Below are 22,063 nucleotides of genomic sequence, written 5' to 3'. Positions count from 1 at the left end.
TACTAAACTATATGGAATAGTTTTAAGGCGGAGTAGGGGGTGGGGTGGGATGCAGTTGGGTTCTACTAAACTATATGGAATAGTTTTAAGGCGGAGTAGGGGGTGGGGTGGGATGCAGTTGGGTTCTACTAAACTATATGGAATAGTTTTAAGGCGGAGTAGGGGGTGGGGTGGGATGCAGTTTGGTTCTACTAAACTATATGGAATAGTTTTAAGAAGGTCATACCAAGGATCATTAACTATTTGATCAAGAATTTTAAGACCCCTTGAAGTATAAAAAAAAATATTTGATTAAAAAAATATTTTTGGCCTTACTGCTATTAGCCCATACAAACGCATTGAATAACACATTCACTACATGGAACGATAGCTAGTCCCCCCCCCAAAAACATCTGTAGGAAGTTTCTTCTGAAGCGTTTCTCCTATTGCTGAGCGATATAAGAAAGATCAGGAAAGTTAGTCTTTTTTTATTTGTACATTTTTGTAACCCCATATTTTTGGCACTAAACAGTCTATATACTGTAAATACATTATATATATAAAACGTTTGTGGACACCCCTTCAAATTAGTGGATTATTAGTGGACTATTTCAGCCACACCCATTGCTGACAGATGTATAAATACTGTTTGCTATAGACCAGTCTTTTGAGGCCCGTGGTTGTCCTAGAGCAAAACTGGCATGTACGTGTTCGTGAGAGTCTGCAGAGGGGTCATATTACTCTGTATCCCAAACTGTTGGGACCCTACAGACAGAAGTTGGCAGATCGGCTGTACCGACTTCAGATGAGTCCCACTTGTGGGGGTCATAGAGCAAACAGAGAACACCATCGTGTTTGTGATCTTTCCATAGAGGGGTCACAATAGTTTTGTAGGCCAAACCGTTCAGACACTACAGACAATTTTGTCAGAAGAGCAATTTTCTGCATGCCTCCTGGTCTAGCTCTGTCACCTCCCACTGCAGAAGCTCTGTCACCTCCCACTGCAGAAGCTCTGTCACCTCCCACTGCAGAAGCTCTGTCACCTCCCACTGCAGAACTCTGTCACCTCCCACTGCAGAAGCTCTGTTACCTCCCACTGCAGAAGCTCTGTCACCTCCCACTGCAGAAGCTCTGTCACCTCCCACTGCAGAAGCTCTGTCACCTCCCACTGCAGAAGCTCTGTCACCTCCCACTGCAGAAGCTCTGTCACCTCCCACTGCAGAAGCTCTGTCACCTCCCACTGCAGAAGCTCTGTCACCTCCCACTGCAGAAGCTCTGTCACCTCCCACTGCAGAAACTCTGTCACTTCCCACTGCAGAAGCTCTGTCACCTCCCACTGCAGAAGCTCTGTCACTTCTCACTGCAGAAGCTCTGTCACCTCCCACTGCAGAAGCTCTGTCACTTCCCACTGCAGAAGCTCTGTCACTTCCCACTGCAGAAGCTCTGTCACCTCCCACTGCAGAAGCTCTGTCACTTCCCACTGCAGAAGCTCTGTCACTTCCCACTGCAGAAGCTCTGTCACCTCCCACTGCAGAAGCTCTGTCACCTCCCACTGCAGAAGCTCTGTCACTTCCCACTGCAGAAGCTCTGTCACTTCCCACTGCAGAAGCTCTGTCACCTCCCACTGCAGATGAGGAAGTGCGACAATGGCGGATGCGGTAGATTGATACGCATCACAATGCAAAACAGATATTGACAGATTTCTGTCTTAAACTGACAGATTTGTATGGAGATTTTTGTATTATACTAATTCGATTTATGCGGGGTGCGGACATCGACTCTTGGGGTTAACCTAACTCCTAAACTTAACCTTAACCCCAACCCTAGCTAACGTTAGCGAGCTAATGTAAGCCATCTAGCCATAGGGCAGCAGGTAGCCTAGTGGTTACAGTGTTGGGTCAGTAATTTAAAGGTTGCTGGCTCAAATCCCTGAGCTGACAAGGTAAAAATCTGCCATTCTGCACCTGAACAGTTAAACCACTGTTTCCCAGGCGCCGAAGACGTGGATGTCAATTAAGGCAGCCCCCCACACCTCTGAAGTTGGGTTAAATGCGGAAGACACATTTCAGTTGAATGCATTCAGTTGTACAACTGAATAGGTATCCCCCTTTCCCTAGCCACCTAGCGAGAGTTTGTAACATATTGTACATTTAGCAAATTAGTAACATATTGTACATTTTGCAAATTCGTAACATATAATACAAATTGTAATTCCTAACATACAGTATCAGATGAAATAGGTGATGGACATCCACAAATGAGTACATACCATACGAAACATAATATATTATACTAAATGGAGTCTTTCAGATTTAAAGATTTAAAAAATGCTCTGAGACCACGTTGCAACCAACAAATTACTGCATAATGCCTTGCTGCGGTTTATGGAGTTGCCTTATTGACCTTTGGAAAAGTTGTTGTTTTGTGATGTACAACTATAAACCCCATTTTGATCCTGGTGATACTATAGTGCCATACAGTAGACTGTTCATTATGTTTAATACAGCTTGGTGTGTCTGGAAGGTTTCTTTGTGTGCAGCACCTGTGATAGACATTCTTGGGTGATAACTGTTCACCAGATTAATCAACCTAAATAAGTCATGGGTAACGTCACCCCCATCGCTGGTTAGAGTGGAATTTCACAGAAAAGTCAATGAACTGCTGTTGGGAAGTCAATGAACTGCTGTTGGGAATGATAAGAAGAACCATTTTGTGCATCGAGTCACACTAAGAGATACTGTATTGGGCTGATTTTGCCCCCATTCCAGTAGTCTACATATAAGACGTGTTGTTTTTAGTCCTCCAGGCCACAAGACAACATACAGGGGTTGTTATGCTTTGCAGCTGTATACTCCCATGGTCCAATTTGGAGGTCAGTTCAGTTCGTCAGAGAAACCACGTCATTTACCGGCCCAGCTCAAGGTCTAACCTTGCCATTTAGCTTATAATGAGAGATTGAGTGCTTTTGTATTAAACTTTTTAATAATACTGTACAAATGTTATTCTAAGCGCTGTTTGTCACACTACAGCCTCTATTATTCTCTTCATCTGAATAAATTAATATATTCTTCATAGAGATTCCACACATCGAAGGTTCGACAGATTTAAATGATGACACAAAATGTGTCCTTACTCCCTATACTTTGTGGTATGTTAATTTCTCCCATTCTGTACAATTCTGGTTCCTATACGTTAGCCCAAGCTCAAATCCACACCAAAGGGCGTCTGGTCTGGTCTCTCTGTAAAGCTAAACAGCGCGGGAGAGAGTGAGCGCTGAGCAGGGTGCATTCTGGACCTACTGTGTAACTACAGGCCAGCCAACCCCTGGATGTTTAAGAATGACGCCCATTAGTCATCCCGTATGTTCAGTGTCTGGCGAGAGGCTGCATTGTAGTGGAACAATCACGGGTTCTGAGGGGCGTTTAACCCCAAGTTTCCAACAGGGTGTCTCGCTCGTTCTGTGACATCATGGGCGTATGGCAATAATACCTGGAATCCTCCGTGCAGGATTTACAAGCCTTTGTTAACAGGGGGTGTGGCACAGTGTATATCCCCTTTAGGCTCCACGGGGAAAAGAAAAGGACTACCAGGTGGAGCAGCTTTCCCATGCTTTACTTCAAGACAATTCACAGAGATTACACAGACATCAACTGCAATTTTACTGTTATTACTACAGACCCATTGACTCTTTCGAAATATTTGAAGCTATTGAAATACGGATTCCACTGTAAATATGACACATTTTTAATTAAATCTAAGAATGACTGCATAAAAGATATGTGGGATACGGACCTTATTGGCCCCATAGTGTCATTGAAACAATGATAGAGCGATGTCAGTGAGTGGATAAATTCCATCCACGTTCTTGTCACACACACGGATTGGTTGCCATGGTGAGAGATGCTGCTCAACCACATCTAGGGGTCGGTCATGGGCAGTCCAGACTGCTTCAGTTGCCATGACACATCACGCGTTGCCCTGGTGCTCCTGAAGGAATCTTTGTCGTCGTCCTCGGCTCTTTGAGGTTGACACTGGACGTCTTGTCTAGGCTTTCACCAACGCTTCCCCATGGCACAACTGCCCAAATAATCTGTATGTTTGGGCTCGGTTTGTCACCTAGTAAAAATACACCCACAATGTTAATGTATTGTGTTGGATGCTCAGGAGTCGCCAAGGGTTTCCCTCTTAACATAGATATAATGTAGCTACAACATTATTATTGGCGTTGTCAGGATGGAGGCTAAAGGATGGGGTTAGTGAGCAGGAGGCTAAAGGATGGGGTTAGTGAGCAGGAGGCTAACGGATAGGGTTAGTGAGCAGGAGGCTGAAGGATATGATTAGTTAGCAGGAGGCTAAAGGATAGGGTTAGTGAGCAGGAGGCTAAAGGATGGGGTTAGTGAGCAGGAGGCTAACGGATAGGGTTAGTGAGCAGGAGGCTAACGGATATGATTAGTTAGCAGGAGGCTAAAGGATAGGGTTAGTGAGCAGGAGGCTAACGGATAGGGTTAGTGAGCAGGAGGCTAACGGATATGATTAGTTAGCAGGAGGCTAAAGGATAGGGTTAGTGAGCAGGAGGCTAACGGATATGATTAGTTAGCAGGAGGCTAAAGGATAGGGTTAGTGAGCAGGAGGCTAAAGGAGAGGGTTAGTGAGCAGGAGGCTAACGGATAGGGTTAGTGAGCAGGAGGCTAACGGATATGATTAGTTAGCAGGAGGCTAACGGATAGGATTAGTGAGCAGGAGGCTAACGGATATGATTAGTTAGCAGGAGGCTAAAGGATAGGGTTAGTGAGCAGGAGGCTAAAGGAGAGGGTTAGTGAGCAGGAGGCTAACGGATAGGGTTAGTGAGCAGGAGGCTAACGGATATGATTAGTTAGCATGAGGCTAAAGGATAGGGTTAGTGAGCAGGAGGCTAACGGATATGATTAGTTAGCAGGATGCTAAAGGATAGGGTTAGTGAGCAGGAGGCTAACGGATATGATTAGTTAGCAGGAGGCTAAAGGATAGGGTTAGTGAGCAGGAGGCTAACGGATATGATTAGTTAGCAGGAGGTTAAAGGATAGGGTTAGTGAGCAGGAGGCTAAAGGATGTGATTAGTTAGCAGGAGGCTAAAGGATAGGGTTAGTGAGCAGGAGGCTAAAGGATAGGGTTAGTGGACAGGAGGCTAAAGGATAGGGTTAGTGGACAGGAGGCTAAAGGATAGGATTACTGGGCAGGAGGCTAAATGATAGGATTACTGGGCAGGAGGCTGAATGATAGGATTACTGGGCAGGAGGCTAAAGGATAGGGTTAGTGGGCAGGAGGCTAAAGGATAGGGTTAGTGGGCAGGAGGCTAAAGGATAGGGTTAGTGAGCAGGAGGCTAAAGGATATGATTAGTTAGCAGGAGGCTAAAGGATATGATTAGTTAGCAGGAGGCTAAAGGATAGGGTTAGTGGACAGGAGGCTAAAGGATAGGATTACTGGGCAGGAGGCTAAATGATAGGATTACTGGGCAGGAGGCTAAATGATAGGATTACTGGGCAGGAGGCTAAAGAATAGGGTTAGTGGGCAGGAGGCTAAAGGATAGGGTTAGTGAGCAGGAGGCTAAAGGATATGATTAGTTAGCAGGAGGCTAAAGGATATGGTTAGTTAGCAGGAGGCTAAAGGATATGGTTAGTTAGCAGGAGGCTAAAGGATAGGGTTAGTGAGCAGGAGGCTAAAGGATATGATTAGTTTGCAGGAGGCTAAAGGATAGGGTTAGTGGGCAGGAGGCTAAAGGATAGGGTTAGTGAGCAGGATGCTAAATGATAGGGTTACTGGGCAGGAGGCTAAAGGATAGGATAACTGGGCAGGAGGCTAAATGATAGGATTGCTGGGCAGGAGGCTAAATGATAGGATTGCTGGGCAGGAGGCTAAAGGATAGGGTTAGTGGGCAGGAGGCTAAAGGATAGGGTTAGTGGGCAGGAGGCTAAAGGATAGGATTAGTGGGCAGGAGGCTAAGTGATAGGTGTACTGGGCAGGAGGCTAAACATGCATAAAGGAAATGGGTCGGAACTACACAACATGACCAAAAGTATGTGGACACGTGCTCGTAGAACATCTCATTCCAAATCATGTGTATTAATATGGAATTGGTCTCCTCTTTGCTGCTGTAACAGCCTCCACTCTTCTTGGAAGGCTTTCCACTAGATGTTGGAACATTTGCTGCGGGGACTTGCTTCCATTCAGCCTCAAGAGCATCAGTGAGGTCGGGCACTGATGTTGGGCGATTAGGCCTAGCTCGCAGTCGGTGTTCCAATTCATCCCAAAGGTGTTCGATGGGTTTGAGGTCAGGGCTCTGTGTGGGCCAGTCAAGCTCTTCCACACCGATATCGACAAACCATTTTTGTATGTATCTCGCTTTGTGCCTGGGGGCATTGTCATGCTGAAACAGGAAAGGGCCTTCCCCCAAACTGTTTCCACAAAGTTGGAAACACAGAAACATCTGGAATGTCATTGTATGCTGTAACATTAAGATTTCACTTCACTGGAACTAAGGGGCCTAGCCTGAACCATGAAAAACAAGACCAAGAGACCATTATTCCTCCTCCACCAAACTTTACTGTTGGCAATATGTATTGGGGCAGGTTGCATTCTCCTGGCATCCTCCAAACCCAGATTAGTCCATCGGACTGCCAAATGGTGAAGAGTGATTCATCACTCCAGAGAATGCTTTCCACTTCTCCAAAGTCCAATGGCGGCGAGTTTTACACCACACTAGCCGACGCTTGGCATTGTGCATGGTGATCATAGTCTTGTGTGCGGCTGCTCGGCCATGGAAACCCATTTCATGAAACTCCCAACGAACAAAAATTTGACAAACTGACTTGGAAAGGTGGCATCCTATGATGGTGCCCCGTTGAAAGTCACTGAGCACTTCAGTAAAGCCATTCTACTGGCAATGTTTGTCTATGGGGATTGCATGGCAGTGTGCTCTATTTTTATACACCTGTTTGCAACAGGTTTGGCTGAAATAGCAGAATCCACTAATTTGAAGGGGTGTCCTCATACGTTTGTACATTTAGTGTATGCCTGCTTGATGTGTAACCTTGTCTGAGACCTGAAGAGTTTGTGTTTGCTCCCAGATATATTGCCTAGGCTTTAGCTCAGTGGACTAAGGGGTATTGTGGCATCAAGGAGACCTGGATTCAAGTTTCACGTTTTAATGTCACATGCACAAGTACAGTGAAATGCCTTTCTTGCAAACTCTAAACCCAACAATGCAGTAATCAATATCAGCCTGGCCGGTTACAGTTGCATGTTTTTAATAAGGAGAATGACAAATCAATCACTCTGCCAAGGTGTTCAACTCTCAACGGATCCTATTGTGGTTACTGTACTGTGTAGTCCACTACTGCACATATACTGGAATAAGGGCTAGGAGATCATGTTGCCAAAATGTCCATCAGTCACGAGTAAGGAATTTCAGATCGGTTCCTTTCGTTTAGCTAACAAGGCCCAGTATGTGAAAGCATTGCTTGCATTCTTTCAAAACTGTCAGGAAAACTAGTCTGGGCCTGGTTTCCCAAAAGCATTGTAAGGCTAAGTTCATTTTAGAACCATAGGATCCTATGCTTTGGATGCTTTTGGGAAACCGGACCCTGGACAGTTAACTGACACTATGAACAAACCCCCCCCCCCCCCTAACTGAAGCTAGATTGTTTAAATAGATTAGATCTCTCTCAGGTATTGATTTATGCTAGGGATCCTATCAAGTGTCTATCTATATTTCAGAAGCCAGTTTAGACGGGAAAATATGGTTTGTCGTAGATGGTGGTTATACATGAAAATACTTTGTTATTCCTCTTAAATTAAAGACGGATGACTTTATAACCTCTATTTACTTGTGAACTACTTGTGATCCTTTTACAAACCCTTTATAGATCATTTTATATAAGTGTTACAATGATATCTGACTGACATTAACAATGCTAAGCAGCAGTATTCACTCTGCCTCTCTCTCTCTGCAGACTGTTCGATGTGTGTACTGTGTCTCGGACCGACCGCGAGACCAAGCTGACCCTGGTCTTTGAGCACGTTGACCAGGACCTGACCACGTACCTGGAGAAAGCACCTGATCCTGGGGTGCCACCTGAAACTATCAAAGTGAGTCTGTCTAGGGGCAACTTCTTAGTAACTTCACACTAAATTGAAAATGCCCTACTGTATTCGTAAGGTCTATGAATATGTGGACCTTGTTTTTGCAAAGTATCCTGGGAATATTTCTTCCTGGCCCAGAATGGAACCGAGGATGGAACTCCCAAACATCAGACAGCATTCAGGCTTTTTCAAGGGCAGCACATGTGGCATATTGGGTCCTAATTAGAGGGCCTCGGCTTTTCTATTTTCATTCTGGTCCCTCACTTCACTCTGTATCTAAAGGAGGAGACGCTGTGTGTGTTTTATTTGTGTGTGTGTGCGTCTGTGAGTGTGTGTAATCATATAGATTGACAGAACTAGGTGACACTGACAGAAGGCATTTCTTTATGTGCAGTGTCTCATCGTGTGTCCAACCTCCCTTTCCTGTAGGCTAAAGAATTGCCTTCAGGGCCAAACACACTAACAAACCATAAGTCATCCTGAATATCAGACTAATCCGGAAGTAATCCAGTTATTTGCTGGGGTGCATCTGAAATGTCATCCTATTCCATATACACTGTATAGTGCACTACTTTTGACCAGGGCATATGCACTATGTAGGGAATAGGGTGCCATTTGAAACACAGACCCAGTATCTGCAAACGGTAGGAAGCGGAAGTGTTGGCAAATTCTTTCCCTCTCGACAGTTAGTCTCTCTCTCTATTTATTAACCTCTTTCCCTCTCGACAGTTAGTCTCTCTCTATTTATTAACCTCACCTTAGCCAAATACATTTAAACTTTTTCACAATTCCTGGCTTTTAATCCTAGTAAAAATTCCCTGTCTTAGGTCTGTTAGGATCACCACTTTAATTTAAGAATGTGAAATGCCAGAATAATAGTAGAGAAAATAATTTATTTCAACTTTTATTTCTTTCATCACATTTCCAGTGGGTCAGAAGTTTACATACACTCAATTAGTATTTGGTAGCATTGCCTTTAAATTGTTTAACTGGGGTCAAGCGTTTCGGGTAGCCTTCCGCAAGCTTCCCACAATACATTGGGTGACTTTTTGCCCATTCATCCTGATAGAGCTGGTGTAACTGAGTCAGGTTTGTAGGCCTCCTTGCTCAGTTCTGCCCACACATTTTCTATAGGATTGAGGTCCGGGCTTTGTGATGGCCACTCCAATACGTTGACTTTGTTGTCATTAAGCCATTTTGCCACAACTTTGGAAGTATGCTTGGGGTCATTGTCCATTTGGAAGACCCATAATCTGTCTGAAAACAATTGTTGGAAAATTACTTGTGTAATGCACAAAGTAATGTCCTACCCGACTTGCCAAAACTGTAGTTTGTTAACAAGAAATTTGTGGAGTGGTTGAAAAACAAGTTTTAATGACTCCAACCTAAGCATATGTAAACTTCTGATTTCAACTGTTCATACTACCTCAACTAACCGGTGCCCCCGCACATTGACTCTGTACCGGCACCCCCCTGTATATATTGTTATTTTTTTTACTGCTGCTCTTTAATTACTTGTTACTTTTACCTCTTATTCTTATCCGTATTTTTTGAAACTGCACTATCAGTTAGGGGCTCATAAGTAAGCCTGTTGTATTCAGCGCATGTGACTAATCAAATTTGATTTGATTTGAAAGCAAGCATCGAAGACCACTTTTTGAGCGGGAGAGAGATCATTCCATTTCCTTTCGGAAAAGCTGACCACGACTCCATTTTGTTGCTCCCAGCCTATAGACAGAGACTAAAACAGGAAGCTCCCGTGCTCAGGTCTGTTCAACGCTGGTCCGACCAATCTGATTCCACGCTTCAAGATTGCTTCGATCACGTGGACTGGGATAGGTTCCGCTTTGCGTCAAACAACAACATTGAAGAATACGCTGATTCGGTGAGCGAGTTTATTAGCAAGTGCATCGGCGATGTCGTACCCACAGCAACCATTAAAACATTCCCAAACCAGAAACCGTGGATTGATGGCAGCATTCGTGCAAAATCCGTCAATCACGGATTACAAAAAGAAAATCAGCCCCGTCGCGGACCAGGATGTCTTGCTCCCAGACAGACTAAACAACTTCTTTGCTCGCTTGAGGACAATACAGTGCCACTGACACAGCCCGCTACCAAAACCTGCGGACTCTCCTTCACTGCAGCCGACGTGAGTAAAACATTTAAACGTGTAAACCCTCGCAAGGCTGCAGGCCCAGACGGGATCCCCAGCTGCGTCTTCCGAGCATGTGCAGACCAGCTGGCTGGTGTGTTTACGGACATATTCAATCAATCCTTTTCCCAGTCTGCTGTTCCCGCATGCTTCATGAGGGCCACCATTGTTCCTGTTCCCAAGAAAGCTAAGGTAACTGAGCTAAACGACTACCGCCCTGTAGCACTCACTTCCATCATCATGAAGTGCTTTGAGAGACTAGTCAAGGACCATATCACCTCCACCCTACCTGACACCGTAGACCCACTCCAATTTGCTTAACGCCCCAATAGGTCCACAGACGATGCAATCGCAACCACACTGCACACTGCCCTAACCCATCTGGACAAGAGGAATACCTATGTGAGTGTGTTGTTCATCGACTACAGCTCAGCATTTAACACCATAGTACCCTCCAAACTCGTCATCAAGCTCGAGACCATGGGTCTGGTCCAAGCCCTGTGCAACTGGGTACTGGTCTTCCTGAAGGGCCGCCCCCAGGTGGTGAGGGTAGGTAACAACATCTCCACCCCGCTGATCCTCAACACTGGGGCCCCACAAGGGTGCGTTCTGAGCCCTCTCCTGTACTCCCTGTTCACCCACGACTACGTGGCCATGCACGCCTCCAACTCAATCATCAAGTTTGCGAACGACACTACAGTGGTAGGCTTGATTACCAACAACAACGAGACGGCCTACAGGGAGGAGGTGAGGGCCCTCGGGGTGTGGTGTCAGGGAAATAACCTTACACTCAATGTCAACAAAACAAAGGAGATGATTGTGGACTTCAGGAAACAGCAGAGGGAGCACCCCCCTATCCACATCGACGGGACAGTAGTGGAGAGAGTAGTAAGTTTTAAGTTCCTTTGCATACACATCACGGACAAACTGAATTGGTCCACTCACACAGACAGCATCGTGAAGAAGGCGCAGCAGCGCCTCTTCAACCTCAGGAGGCTGAAGAAATTTAGCTTGTCACCAAAAGCACTCACAAACTTTTACAGATGCACAACCGAGAGCATCCTGTCGGGCTGTATCACCGCCTGGTACGGCAACTGCTCCGCCCACAACTGTAAGGCTCTCCAGAGGGTAGTGAGGTCTGCACAACGCATCACCGGGGGCAAAATACCTGCCCTCCAGGACACCTACACCACCCGATATCACTGGAAGGCCATAAAGATCATCAAGGACAACAACCACCCGAGCCACTGCCTGTTCACCAGAAGGTGAGGTCAGTACAGGTGCATCAAAGCAGGGGCCAAGAGACTGAAAAACAGCTTATATCTCAAGGCCATCAGACTGTTAAACAGCCACCACTAACATTGAGTGGCTACTGCCAACATACTGACTCAACTCCAGCCACTTTAATAATGGAGAAATTGATGTAAAAAATTTATCACCTGCCACTTTAAACAATGCCACTTAATATAATGTTTACGTACCCTACATTACTCATCTCATATGTATACTGTACTATACCATCTACTGCATCTTACCATCTTTATGTAATACATGTATCACTAGCCACTTTAAACTATGCCACTTTTATATGTTTACATACATTACTCATCTCATACAGTATATATGTACTGTACTCGATACCATCTACTGCATCTTGCCTATGCCGTTCTGTACCATCAATCATTCATATATCTTTATGTACATATTCTTTCTCATTTTACACTTGTGTATATAAGGTAGTAGTTTTGGAATTGTTAGGTTAGATTACTCGTTGGTTATTACTGCACTGTCGGAACTAGAAGCACAAGCATTTCGCTACATTCACATTAACATCTGCTCACCATTTGTATGTGACAAATAAAATTTGATTTGATTTTAATTTTCAACATCCAAACAGCAGCTGGAGCGATGAGGGACAATGGAAAACGATCAAGTACAAGATGACAGTGGCACCGTCCCTTTTATTTCCATGACAGTGGACACTGCACAGTAACACTCCTCCAGACCAGAGGACACCAGATTGCAGACCCCCACCCCCAACTGCCCCCTTTCAGACCTACAGTAAGACCCACCGTATGGTAATTGATCAAAGAGGCTCCGGGAATCAAATGAGCTGGAAGGACATGAAGCAGCCGGTCTCTGTCCCGCAGCCTCCCCCAACATTGGGGAGTGCGGCTGGGCTAACTCTGGGCTTCGTGCCCCTCTAACCCCTCCTCCACCCCCAGATCCCCCGTCCTTCCGCGTCTTCAGGCCTGGCCCTATAAAAGCCTGGTTAATGAAGCATTACACTAACTGGCAGATGTCCTGTATTGTGACACGGTTACAAAAAACAATATGACCGCATCTTGCTTATTAGCATGACAACAGGGACTGCACTAGGGGATGCCATGTTTTCACTGCTTTTTCTCTAGGCTCTTTTTAATTTTTATTCTTGGGTATCGCTTGCGTTGTGTTTCCTAGCTCGCTATCTCTGGTCGAGGTGCTGTCACAGACAGTTGGGCAACTCGTTGCTCTGTGTCACCTCCTGTCACATTGGGTGGCAAAAGGTCAGGTGTTTTCTCATACCATCTGCAGACTGGAGACGAGATATTAATGTCAGTCTGATAGTTTGACATTATCCCCAGCCCTACAAACTATTCATTGTTATTAACAACTAAAATCTATTAACACTTGACAAGCAACGGCTTGTCATTCATCTTCACCTGTATCATCTACTACTGAATGACTGTTATAGGAATGAACAGAAGCAGGGAGGGGAGATGAAGCGCCATGGGGGCCTTGTTGTTTGTATGTTTGTCCTCAAGTCACACTTCTGAGATAATTGGGGTTTTGTAGGAAATGCTGTTGAAAGGAAACATGTTGCAAATGGCCATTTAAAGCAAACAGAGAGGAACTCATGGGGGTGATGCCATTGTATCAACTCCCTAAATAACTGCCTCTGCCGCTGTCTGTTGGCCTCCTAGGTTACGGGTGGACGGAGATGCAAAAAAAGAAGGCCTGTTTACGCTCTCTGGCTGACCTGCACAAGGGACCCTCAGACACACTGCTTACGCATGCACACACACACCGCACACACACACACCGCACACACACACCGCACACACACACCGCACACAAACACACCGCACACACACACACCGCACGTGCACACACACAGACACACACACAGCCACACACACACATTCCCTCTGCCCTGTCTGTTCTCTATTCCGTGCAGAGGCTCCTGTCCCCTCCCCTTAGCCCTGGCCAGCGCCGCCCATTTGAAAATGTTTTCTGCTTGAGTGTGCAGACCATTGTTTCACCTCTTTTAATCACTCACCAGCTGCTAGGGTCAGAGAATGGAGCCCCTCCCCAGGCCCAGGTCCATGTCACTTGTGAGGTCTTGGCGACGGGTTTCGGGGGGGGCACCGCTGCCTGCTGCAACCCCAGCAGTAGGCCGATTCATGTCGAGACTGGGAGAGAGAGTCCCTCTTTCTCTCTCTTTTTCTTTCCCTGTGTTTCTTTTTTAATCTTCCCCCATCTCTCTGTCTCTATCACTCAAACAGCCCCCACCTCCGCTATCACCATCAGTTCGTTCAGTCCTTATGTTGTTGTGCAAGTTCCACCAGAGAGTGGGCCGTTGAGCCATTTCAGTTTAGCCCTTCTCTCAGACTCTTTCTTCAGTTTAGCCCTTCTCTCAGACTCTTCCTTCAGTTTAGCCCTCCTCTCAGACTCTTCCTTCAGTTTAGCCCTCCTCTCAGACTCTTCCTTCAGTTTAGACCTCCTCTCAGACTCTTTCTTCAGTTTAGCCCTCCTCTCAGACTCTTCCTTCAGTTTAGTTTCTCAGACTCTTCCTTCAGTTTAGCCCCTCAGACTCTTCCTTCAGTTTAGCCCTCCTCTCAGGCTCTTTCTTCAGTTTAGCCCTCCTCTCAGGCTCTTTCTTCAGTTTAGACCTCCTCTCAGACTCTTTCTTCAGTTTAGACCTCCTCTCAGACTCTTCCTTCAGTTTAGCCCTCCTCTCAGGCTCTTCCTTCAGTTTAGCCCTCCTCTCAGACTCTTTCTTCAGTTTAGCCCTCCTCTCAGACTCTTCCTTCAGTTTAGCCCTCCTCTCAGACTCTTTCTTCAGTTTAGCCCTCCTCTCAGGCTCTTCCTTCAGTTTAGCCCTCCTCTCAGACTCTTCCTTCAGTTTAGCCCTCCTCTCAGACTCTTCCTTCAGTTTAGACCTCCTCTCAGACTCTTCCTTCAGTTTAGCCCTCCTCTCAGGCTCTTTCTTTCTCTCTCGTTTTACCTTTATTTCTCTCTCCCTGAACTGAGTGCTTGTGGGCATTAGGGCCACTGTGGGGCCGTTCCTGGCTGCAGCTAGAAAGAGTGGATCTTCAATGAACAATCCACCTCAGCTCCAGTCCAGCCAGATGCAGGAAGAGAGAGAGGGAGGGAGGCAGATTACAGGCCCACCACCAACAGATCAAGGGTGTACCCAAACGGCACCCTATTCCCTATGTAGTGCACTACTTTTGGACCAGGGCCCAAAGATCAGAACTACACCCTCACAGCAACGTGTATTTCCTGCTCTGCTCTCCCTCCACAATTTGTGTCCGTTATCAACATCTGCCACACTTGGGATTTAAAGGGATACGTTCTCTTTTCTTCCTCGTCGACAAGCTGCTGCACCGCATGCATGGCCTCAGTGATTTCACTTCACTCTGTGGGACTTTTCATTTAGGTTTTCAGTGTTCTGAGACACGTTGGCTGATTTAGAAGAGAAATAAACAATGTTTCTTACTATCGTTACCTTACAGATTACAGTGATGTGCATACTGTACACACACGATGATGAAGATAACAAACTGCATTAGTATTGGGGGAACCATCCAACACCAATGTGCAGCAACCAAAACACAGATTTTAAAAATGACCTTTTGTTTTAGTACTTTTGAACCCTCTATGTCAAGGATATCAGGTGTCTTTTTTCAGTGTCCATGTGTCTTGTATCCGTAGAATCATGACAAACTGTCAGTGTCCATGTGTCATGTTATACCTGTTAAGACTGTCTGTGTCCATGTGTCATGTTATACCTGTTAAGACTGTGTCCATGTGTCATGTTTTACCTGTTAAGACTGTCTGTGTCCATGTGTCATGTTATACCTGTTAAGACTGTGTCTGTGTCCATGTGTCATGTTATACCTGTTAAGACTGTGTCAGTGTCCATGTTTTACCTGTTAAGACTGTGTCCATGTGTCATGTTTTACCTGTTAAGACTGTGTCAGTGTCCATGTTTTACCTGTTAAGACTGTGTCTGTGTCCATGTTTTACCTGTTAAGACTGTCTGTGTCCATGTGTCATGTTTTACCTGTTAAGACTGTCTGTGTCCATGTGTCATGTTATACCTGTTAAGACTGTGTCTGTGTCCATGTGTCATGTTATACCTGTTAAGACTGTCAGTGTCCATGTGTCATGTTATACCTGTTAAGACTGTGTCTGTGTCCATGTGTCATGTTATACCTGTTAAGACTGTCAGTGTCCATGTGTCATGTTATACCTGTTAAGACTGTGTCTGTGTCCATGTTATACCTGTTAAGACTGTGTCTGTGTCCATGTGTCATGTTATACCTGTTAAGACTGTCTGTGTCCATGTGTCATGTTATACCTGTTAAGACTGTGTCAGTGTCCATGTTTTACCTGTTAAGACTGTGTCAGTGTCCATGTTATACCTGTTAAGACTGTGTCAGTGTCCATGTGTCATGTTATACCTGTTAAGACTGTGTCTGTGTCCATGTTATACCTGTTAAGACTGTGTCAGTGTCCATGTGTCATGTTATACCTGTTAAGACTGTGTCTGTGTCCATGTTATACCTGTTAAGACTGTGTCAGTGTCCATGTGTCATGTTATACCTGTTAAGACTGTGTCAGTGTCCATGTTTTACCTGTTAAGACTGTGTGTGTCCATGTGTCATGTTATACCTGTTAAGACTGTGTCAGTGTCCATGTGTCATGTTATACCTGTTAAGACTGTGTCAGTGTCCATGTTTTACCTGTTAAGACTGTGTCAGTGTCCATGTGTCATGTTGTACCTGTTAAGACTGTGTCTGAGTGCCCATGTGTGTTGTCCTAACAGGATATGATGTACCAGCTGCTGCAGGGACTGGACTTCCTGCACTCACACCGTGTGGTTCACCGGGACCTGAAACCCCAGAACATTTTGGTCACCAGTGGAGGACAGATCAAACTGGCCGATTTTGGCCTCGCCAGGATATACAGCTTTCAGATGGCCCTGACCTCTGTGGTGAGACCTTACTGTTATAAACCTGTTATAAACTGTTATAACACAGATAATATACACATTTCAGATGGAACTGACCTCTGTAGTGAGAACCTTACTGTTATAAACTAGAACATAAACTCTTATATCAGCCAATATAGATTATGTACTGAGTAGAGACTATGCCTGACCAGGATATTAGTGCTGAGCGATTAGAGCTTTTTGAGGTTGATTCGGTTTCAGTTAAACTTTTTTTTTTAAATAATCACATTTTTCAGTTTCGGTTCAATATATTTTTTAGCATGAAATGCGCTATGCGTTATGAATAAAACATGTAATAGTGACAGCACATTACTGCTTATCACTTATTAACCATTGTTTATTCACATTACTTTAATCAAATATTTCAGTTGTTTTGTATATTATATATTTGTTATATATGATGACTTTATTATTTCATTCCAAGTCATCATCTCATCTCTATAGAGCTGCTGCCTATGTTGTCTGACAAATTCACTGTTTTAGTAGTTCTTCAAAGTAAATATGGCATACTTTTATGACTACTGAATACCAACTATCAATCACTTAGATTAGATCATGTATTTTCAGGTAGAGATACTGTACCTCGCAAAGCAAATGCTCTTTATCTGTCTCGATAGCGCGTTCCTCTCTTCTCTCCCTCTCCATGTCTGCCCCACACCAGAGAGGAGGCGGCAAAGCGAGAGGTTTCACTCCCCCAAAAATATGTCCAATATAACCCAATGTGTTTCTATGGGCTTATTTTGGACCTAGCTTCTGCCTTTTCGCCTTTGGGACAACGACTCCCATTGTTAGGGCGGAGATATGAGCATCAGTCAACACTCTACCCCATATTGACAAAGCAAAAACAGGATTCTAGAAATGTTTGCAAATGTTTTAAAAATATAACATTTACATAAGTATTCAGACCCTTTACTCAATACTTTGTTGAAGCACCTTTTGGAAGCGATTACGTCCTTGAGTCTTCTTGGGTATGACGCTACAAGCTTGGCACACCTGTATTTGGAGAGTTTCTCCCATTCTTTTTTGCAGATCCTCTCAAGCTCTGTCAGGTTGGATGGGGAGCGTTGCTTTACAGCTATTTTCAGGTCTCTCCAGAAATGTTTGATCGGGTTCAAGTCCGGGTGTAACGGATGTGAAACGGCTAGCTTAGTTAGCGGTGCGCGCTAAATAGCGGTTCAATCGGTGACGTCACTTGCTCTGAGACCTTGAAGTAGTAGTTCCGCTTGCTCTGCAAGGGCCGCGGCTTTTGTGGAGCGATGGGTAACGACGCTTCGAGGGTGACTGTTGTTGTGTGCAGAAGGTCCCTGGTTCGTGCCTGGGTATGGCGAGGGGACGGTTTAAAATTATACTGTCACACGGGCTCTGTCTGGGCCACTCAAGGACATTCAGAGACTTGTCCCGAAGCCACTCTGTGTTGTCTTGGCTGTATGCTTAGGGTCTTTGTCCTGTTTGAAGGTGAACCTTCGTCCCAGTCTGAGGTCTTGAGCGCTCTGGAGCAGGTTTTCATCAAGGATCTCTCTGTACTTTGCTCCGTTCATCTTTGCCTCAATCCTGACTAGTCTCCCAGTCCCTGCCACTGAAAAACATCCCCACTGCATGATGCTGTCACCGATTATGGTCATTGTAGTTAATTACCACATTTTCTTCGCAAAACTATGTTGAATATTGGCCTATTGGAAACTACGACTCCCTACTACATATCACAGTTTTGGTGTGATCTGATTTCTTTCTAGAGAAAGTGTGTATTGAGCTCATAAAAAATATATATATTTCAAATAATTGAACCGACGTCGGTCAGTTAGTTGTTTAAAAAACAAACCTCTTGTGGCAAGCATCTTAAAGGAATAATCCACTTAAAACCACAAATTCCTATGATTTACATAAATAATGCAAATATGTGAGAACAATCTTTGTTGTGAAAAAAATATAGCATTTTGTCGTTATAATAAGTTAGTAAGCAATATGTGAAAATTTGACTACCCACAATGCAATGCTCTCTCTAGAAAAGCTGTTTAGCTCGCTAGGTAGCTATCAAGAAAACATAACTACACGCAAATAATACCAAAGTCAATATCAGCATGTGAAATAGTTAGGTAGTTGTAAATCCCTAAAACAAACTTCACTATCAGTTTAGGAGTTACAATGTCACCATGTTCAACCTGGTAGTATAGATTTCGTTTCTAGCACAAAGCTGTGTGAATCAGGTTGCAATGGCAACGCTCAATGGCCCTGCGAGCCTGCAAGCAGGGAGAGGTGAACACAGTTTTGAGCCATGGTAGTTGAAGGAAGAAAGGATATTAATGTGATGGCGCACTCTGCACTTTGGGGACATTTGAACAAAATATATACTGTGTTGTGATGATATAGACAGATGGATTTGTTCTGGAGAAGTTTGCTCATACCATCTATTGGCTTATTTGGCAATCTGGACTGCAGGTAATTGTTTTAAAAGCATTATGAAATGTGAGAGTTTGTTATCCCCTATATCCAGTGACGAGAACCTTGTCTTGATGACGTATCACGTCACATTTAATTTTCAGGGTGGATAATCTCTTTTATACCAGTACACACACTGTGCTCCGTTTTTATGACAACCCTCAAAAAGTTCCTGCTTTAACGTTATGGTATAGAATAGACTATATCATGTCAAATACATAGTTCACATACTTAAAATAACATGTTTTCCTCAGTTGGCACTTTTGGGACTATTCTAGTTTTACAGGGCAAACCAAAATCTGAAGGTATTTCACATACTGCTCCATAATGTACAGCCACACTGATTCCTCTTCCTACAGTGTCACTAGCCAGACTCCATAGTCTCAATCAGGATACGTCTCATTCAGCCAGACTGCTCTTTATTATCAGGTATTTACTGTAGATGACAGATAGTCAAGTTATGTATTGGGAGTTGGACTGTGTGCGGTACATTCCCAGTGAGGCTATTGTTCCTTTTGATATCAGGTATTTAGATAAGAGATGTATGAATGTAAAGCATCATTTTATGGAATCCTTATAGACTCCAAAACAAAATAATTTCACCTGGTACAAACGACTGAATTCAGGCCCTTACTCTGAAAACCTAATCTCTCTCTCTCTTTCACCTCCTCCCTTCTTCTCTCCTTCCCTTTCTCTGTCCATCTTTATCTCATTTTCTTATCCTCTTTCTGTCGTTTAGAACACTCTTTTTTTTAACCAATTGGGTGAACGTCCACTTACTGTATGTGTGGGTTGAGTCCCAAATGACTCCCTATTCCCCTTATAGTGCACTACCGTTGACCAGGGCTGATAAGGCCCATATTGCACTATATACCTATAGTGAATAGGGTGTTATTTGGAATACAGACTATGTTTTACTGAGCTGGTCGACCAATGAGAAGAGAAGTATCCTGAGTGGGAGGTGAAAGGGAGACTATAAAACATTGGTACATGAGGCTACAGAAGGACAGAGAGAGAGAGAGAGAGAGAGAAGGCTCTCCTGAGACAGATGAAAAGTGGCTAATGTGATGTAGCGGGCACTGAAAGGGCACCAGTCGGCAGGCAAGAGAGAAGAACAGTAAACGATACGGTGTAAAGTGAGAACGAAAGGAACGGCCGAAGAGAATCCCTGAAGTGAAGTGGACGTGACAAGGATGAAATGGATAGAGAGGGTGGGAGCTATGGGGGACAGAGAGAGATTGAGTCAGAGATCCCCTCCTCTTTCTTTTCGTCCGTCAAGGCTTTGAAGTGGGACTGTCTTGCACAGCCCGATCGCTCCAAGTTGACTTAGAAATTGTCTTGAGGACGTCGGGAAAGGCCTTCAAAATTACCCACTAGGGGCAACAGTGAGCAATATTACCTGGACAGGGGTGGCGGATGGGTGTTGGCCCGTGACTTCAGATCTGAAGGTCACATGTTCAATCCCAGTGGTAGACACTTGTTGTTTTAACCCTATCCCAAACCTTAACCCTTAACTTAACCATTCAGAATGAACACCTTAACATGATGTTTAACTCTATCCCAAACCTTAACCCTTAACTTAACCATTCAGAATGAACACCTTAACATGATGTTTAACTCTATCCCAAACCTTAACCCTTAACTTAACCATTCAGAATGAACACCTTAACATGATGTTTAACTCTATCCCAAACCTTAACCCTTAACTTAACCATTCAGAATGAACACCTTAACATGATGTTTAACTCTATCCCAAACCTTAACCCTTAACTTAACCATTCAGAATGAACACCTTAACATGATGTTTAACTCTATCCCAAACCTTAACCCTTAACTTAACCATTCAGAATGAACACCTAAACTTAATGTTTAACTCTATCCCAAACCTTAACCCTTAACTTAACCATTCAGAATGAACACCTTAACATGATGTTTAACTCTATCCCAAACCTTAACCCTTAACTTAACCATTCAGAATGAACACCTTAACATGATGTTTAACTCTATCCCAAACCTTAACCCTTAACTTAACCATTCAGAATGAACACCTTAACATGATGTTTAACTCTATCCCAAACCTTAACCCTTAACTTAACCATTCAGAATGAACACCTTAACATGATGTTTAACTCTATCCCAAACCTTAACCCTTAACTTAACCATTCAGAATGAACACCTAAACTTAATGTTTAACTCTATCCCAAACCTTAACCCTTAACTTAACCATTCAGAATGAACACCTTAACATGATGTTTAACTCTATCCCAAACCTTAACCCTTAACTTAACCATTCAGAATGAACACCTTAACATGATGTTTAACTCTATCCCAAACCTTAACCCTTAACTTAACCATTCAGAATGAACACCTTAACATGATGTTTAACTCTATCCCAAACCTTAACCCTTAACTTAACCATTCAGAATGAACACCTAAACTTAATGTTTAACTCTATCCCAAACCTTAACCCTTAACTTAACCATTCAGAATGAACACCTTAACATGATGTTTAACTCTATCCCAAACCTTAACCCTTAACTTAACCATTCAGAATGAACACCTTAACATGATGTTTAACTCTATCCCAAACCTTAACCCTTAACTTAACCATTCAGAATGAACACCTTAACATGATGTTTAACTCTATCCCAAACCTTAACCCTTAACTTAACCATTCAGAATGAACACCTTAACATGATGTTTAACTCTATCCCAAACCTTAACCCTTAACTTAACCATTCAGAATGAACACCTTAACATGATGTTTAACTCTATCCCAAACCTTAACCCTTAACTTAACCATTCAGAATGAACACCTTAACATGATGTTTAACTCTATCCCAAACCTTAACCCTTAACTTAACCATTCAGAATGAACACCTTAACATGATGTTTAACTCTATCCCAAACCTTAACCCTTAACTTAACCATTCAGAATGAACACCTTAACATGATGTTTAACTCTATCCCAAACCTTAACCCTTAACTTAACCATTCAGAATGAACACCTTAACATGATGTTTAACTCTATCCCAAACCTTAACCCTTAACTTAACCATTCAGAATGAACACCTTAACATGATGTTTAACTCTA

The 22,063-nt window shown here is 43.8% G+C and overlaps 1 protein-coding gene across 1 annotated transcript in view; it reads left to right on the top strand.

The window, feature by feature from the left end:
- Positions 1–22,063, top strand: part of LOC135551790 (cyclin-dependent kinase 6-like) — an 88,078-nt gene that overhangs the window by 2,298 nt on the left and 63,717 nt on the right. Inside the window, exons 3-4 of the mRNA XM_064983016.1 lie at positions 7,969–8,104; positions 16,348–16,515. Of these exons, the coding sequence (XP_064839088.1) occupies positions 7,969–8,104; positions 16,348–16,515 (304 nt within the window). The remainder of the gene's footprint in view (positions 1–7,968; positions 8,105–16,347; positions 16,516–22,063) is intronic.

This window comes from Oncorhynchus masou, chromosome 13, assembly GCF_036934945.1.
Source record: "Oncorhynchus masou masou isolate Uvic2021 chromosome 13, UVic_Omas_1.1, whole genome shotgun sequence".
NCBI lineage: Eukaryota > Metazoa > Chordata > Actinopteri > Salmoniformes > Salmonidae > Oncorhynchus > Oncorhynchus masou.
This window is presented reverse-complemented; position numbering and strand designations above follow the sequence as displayed.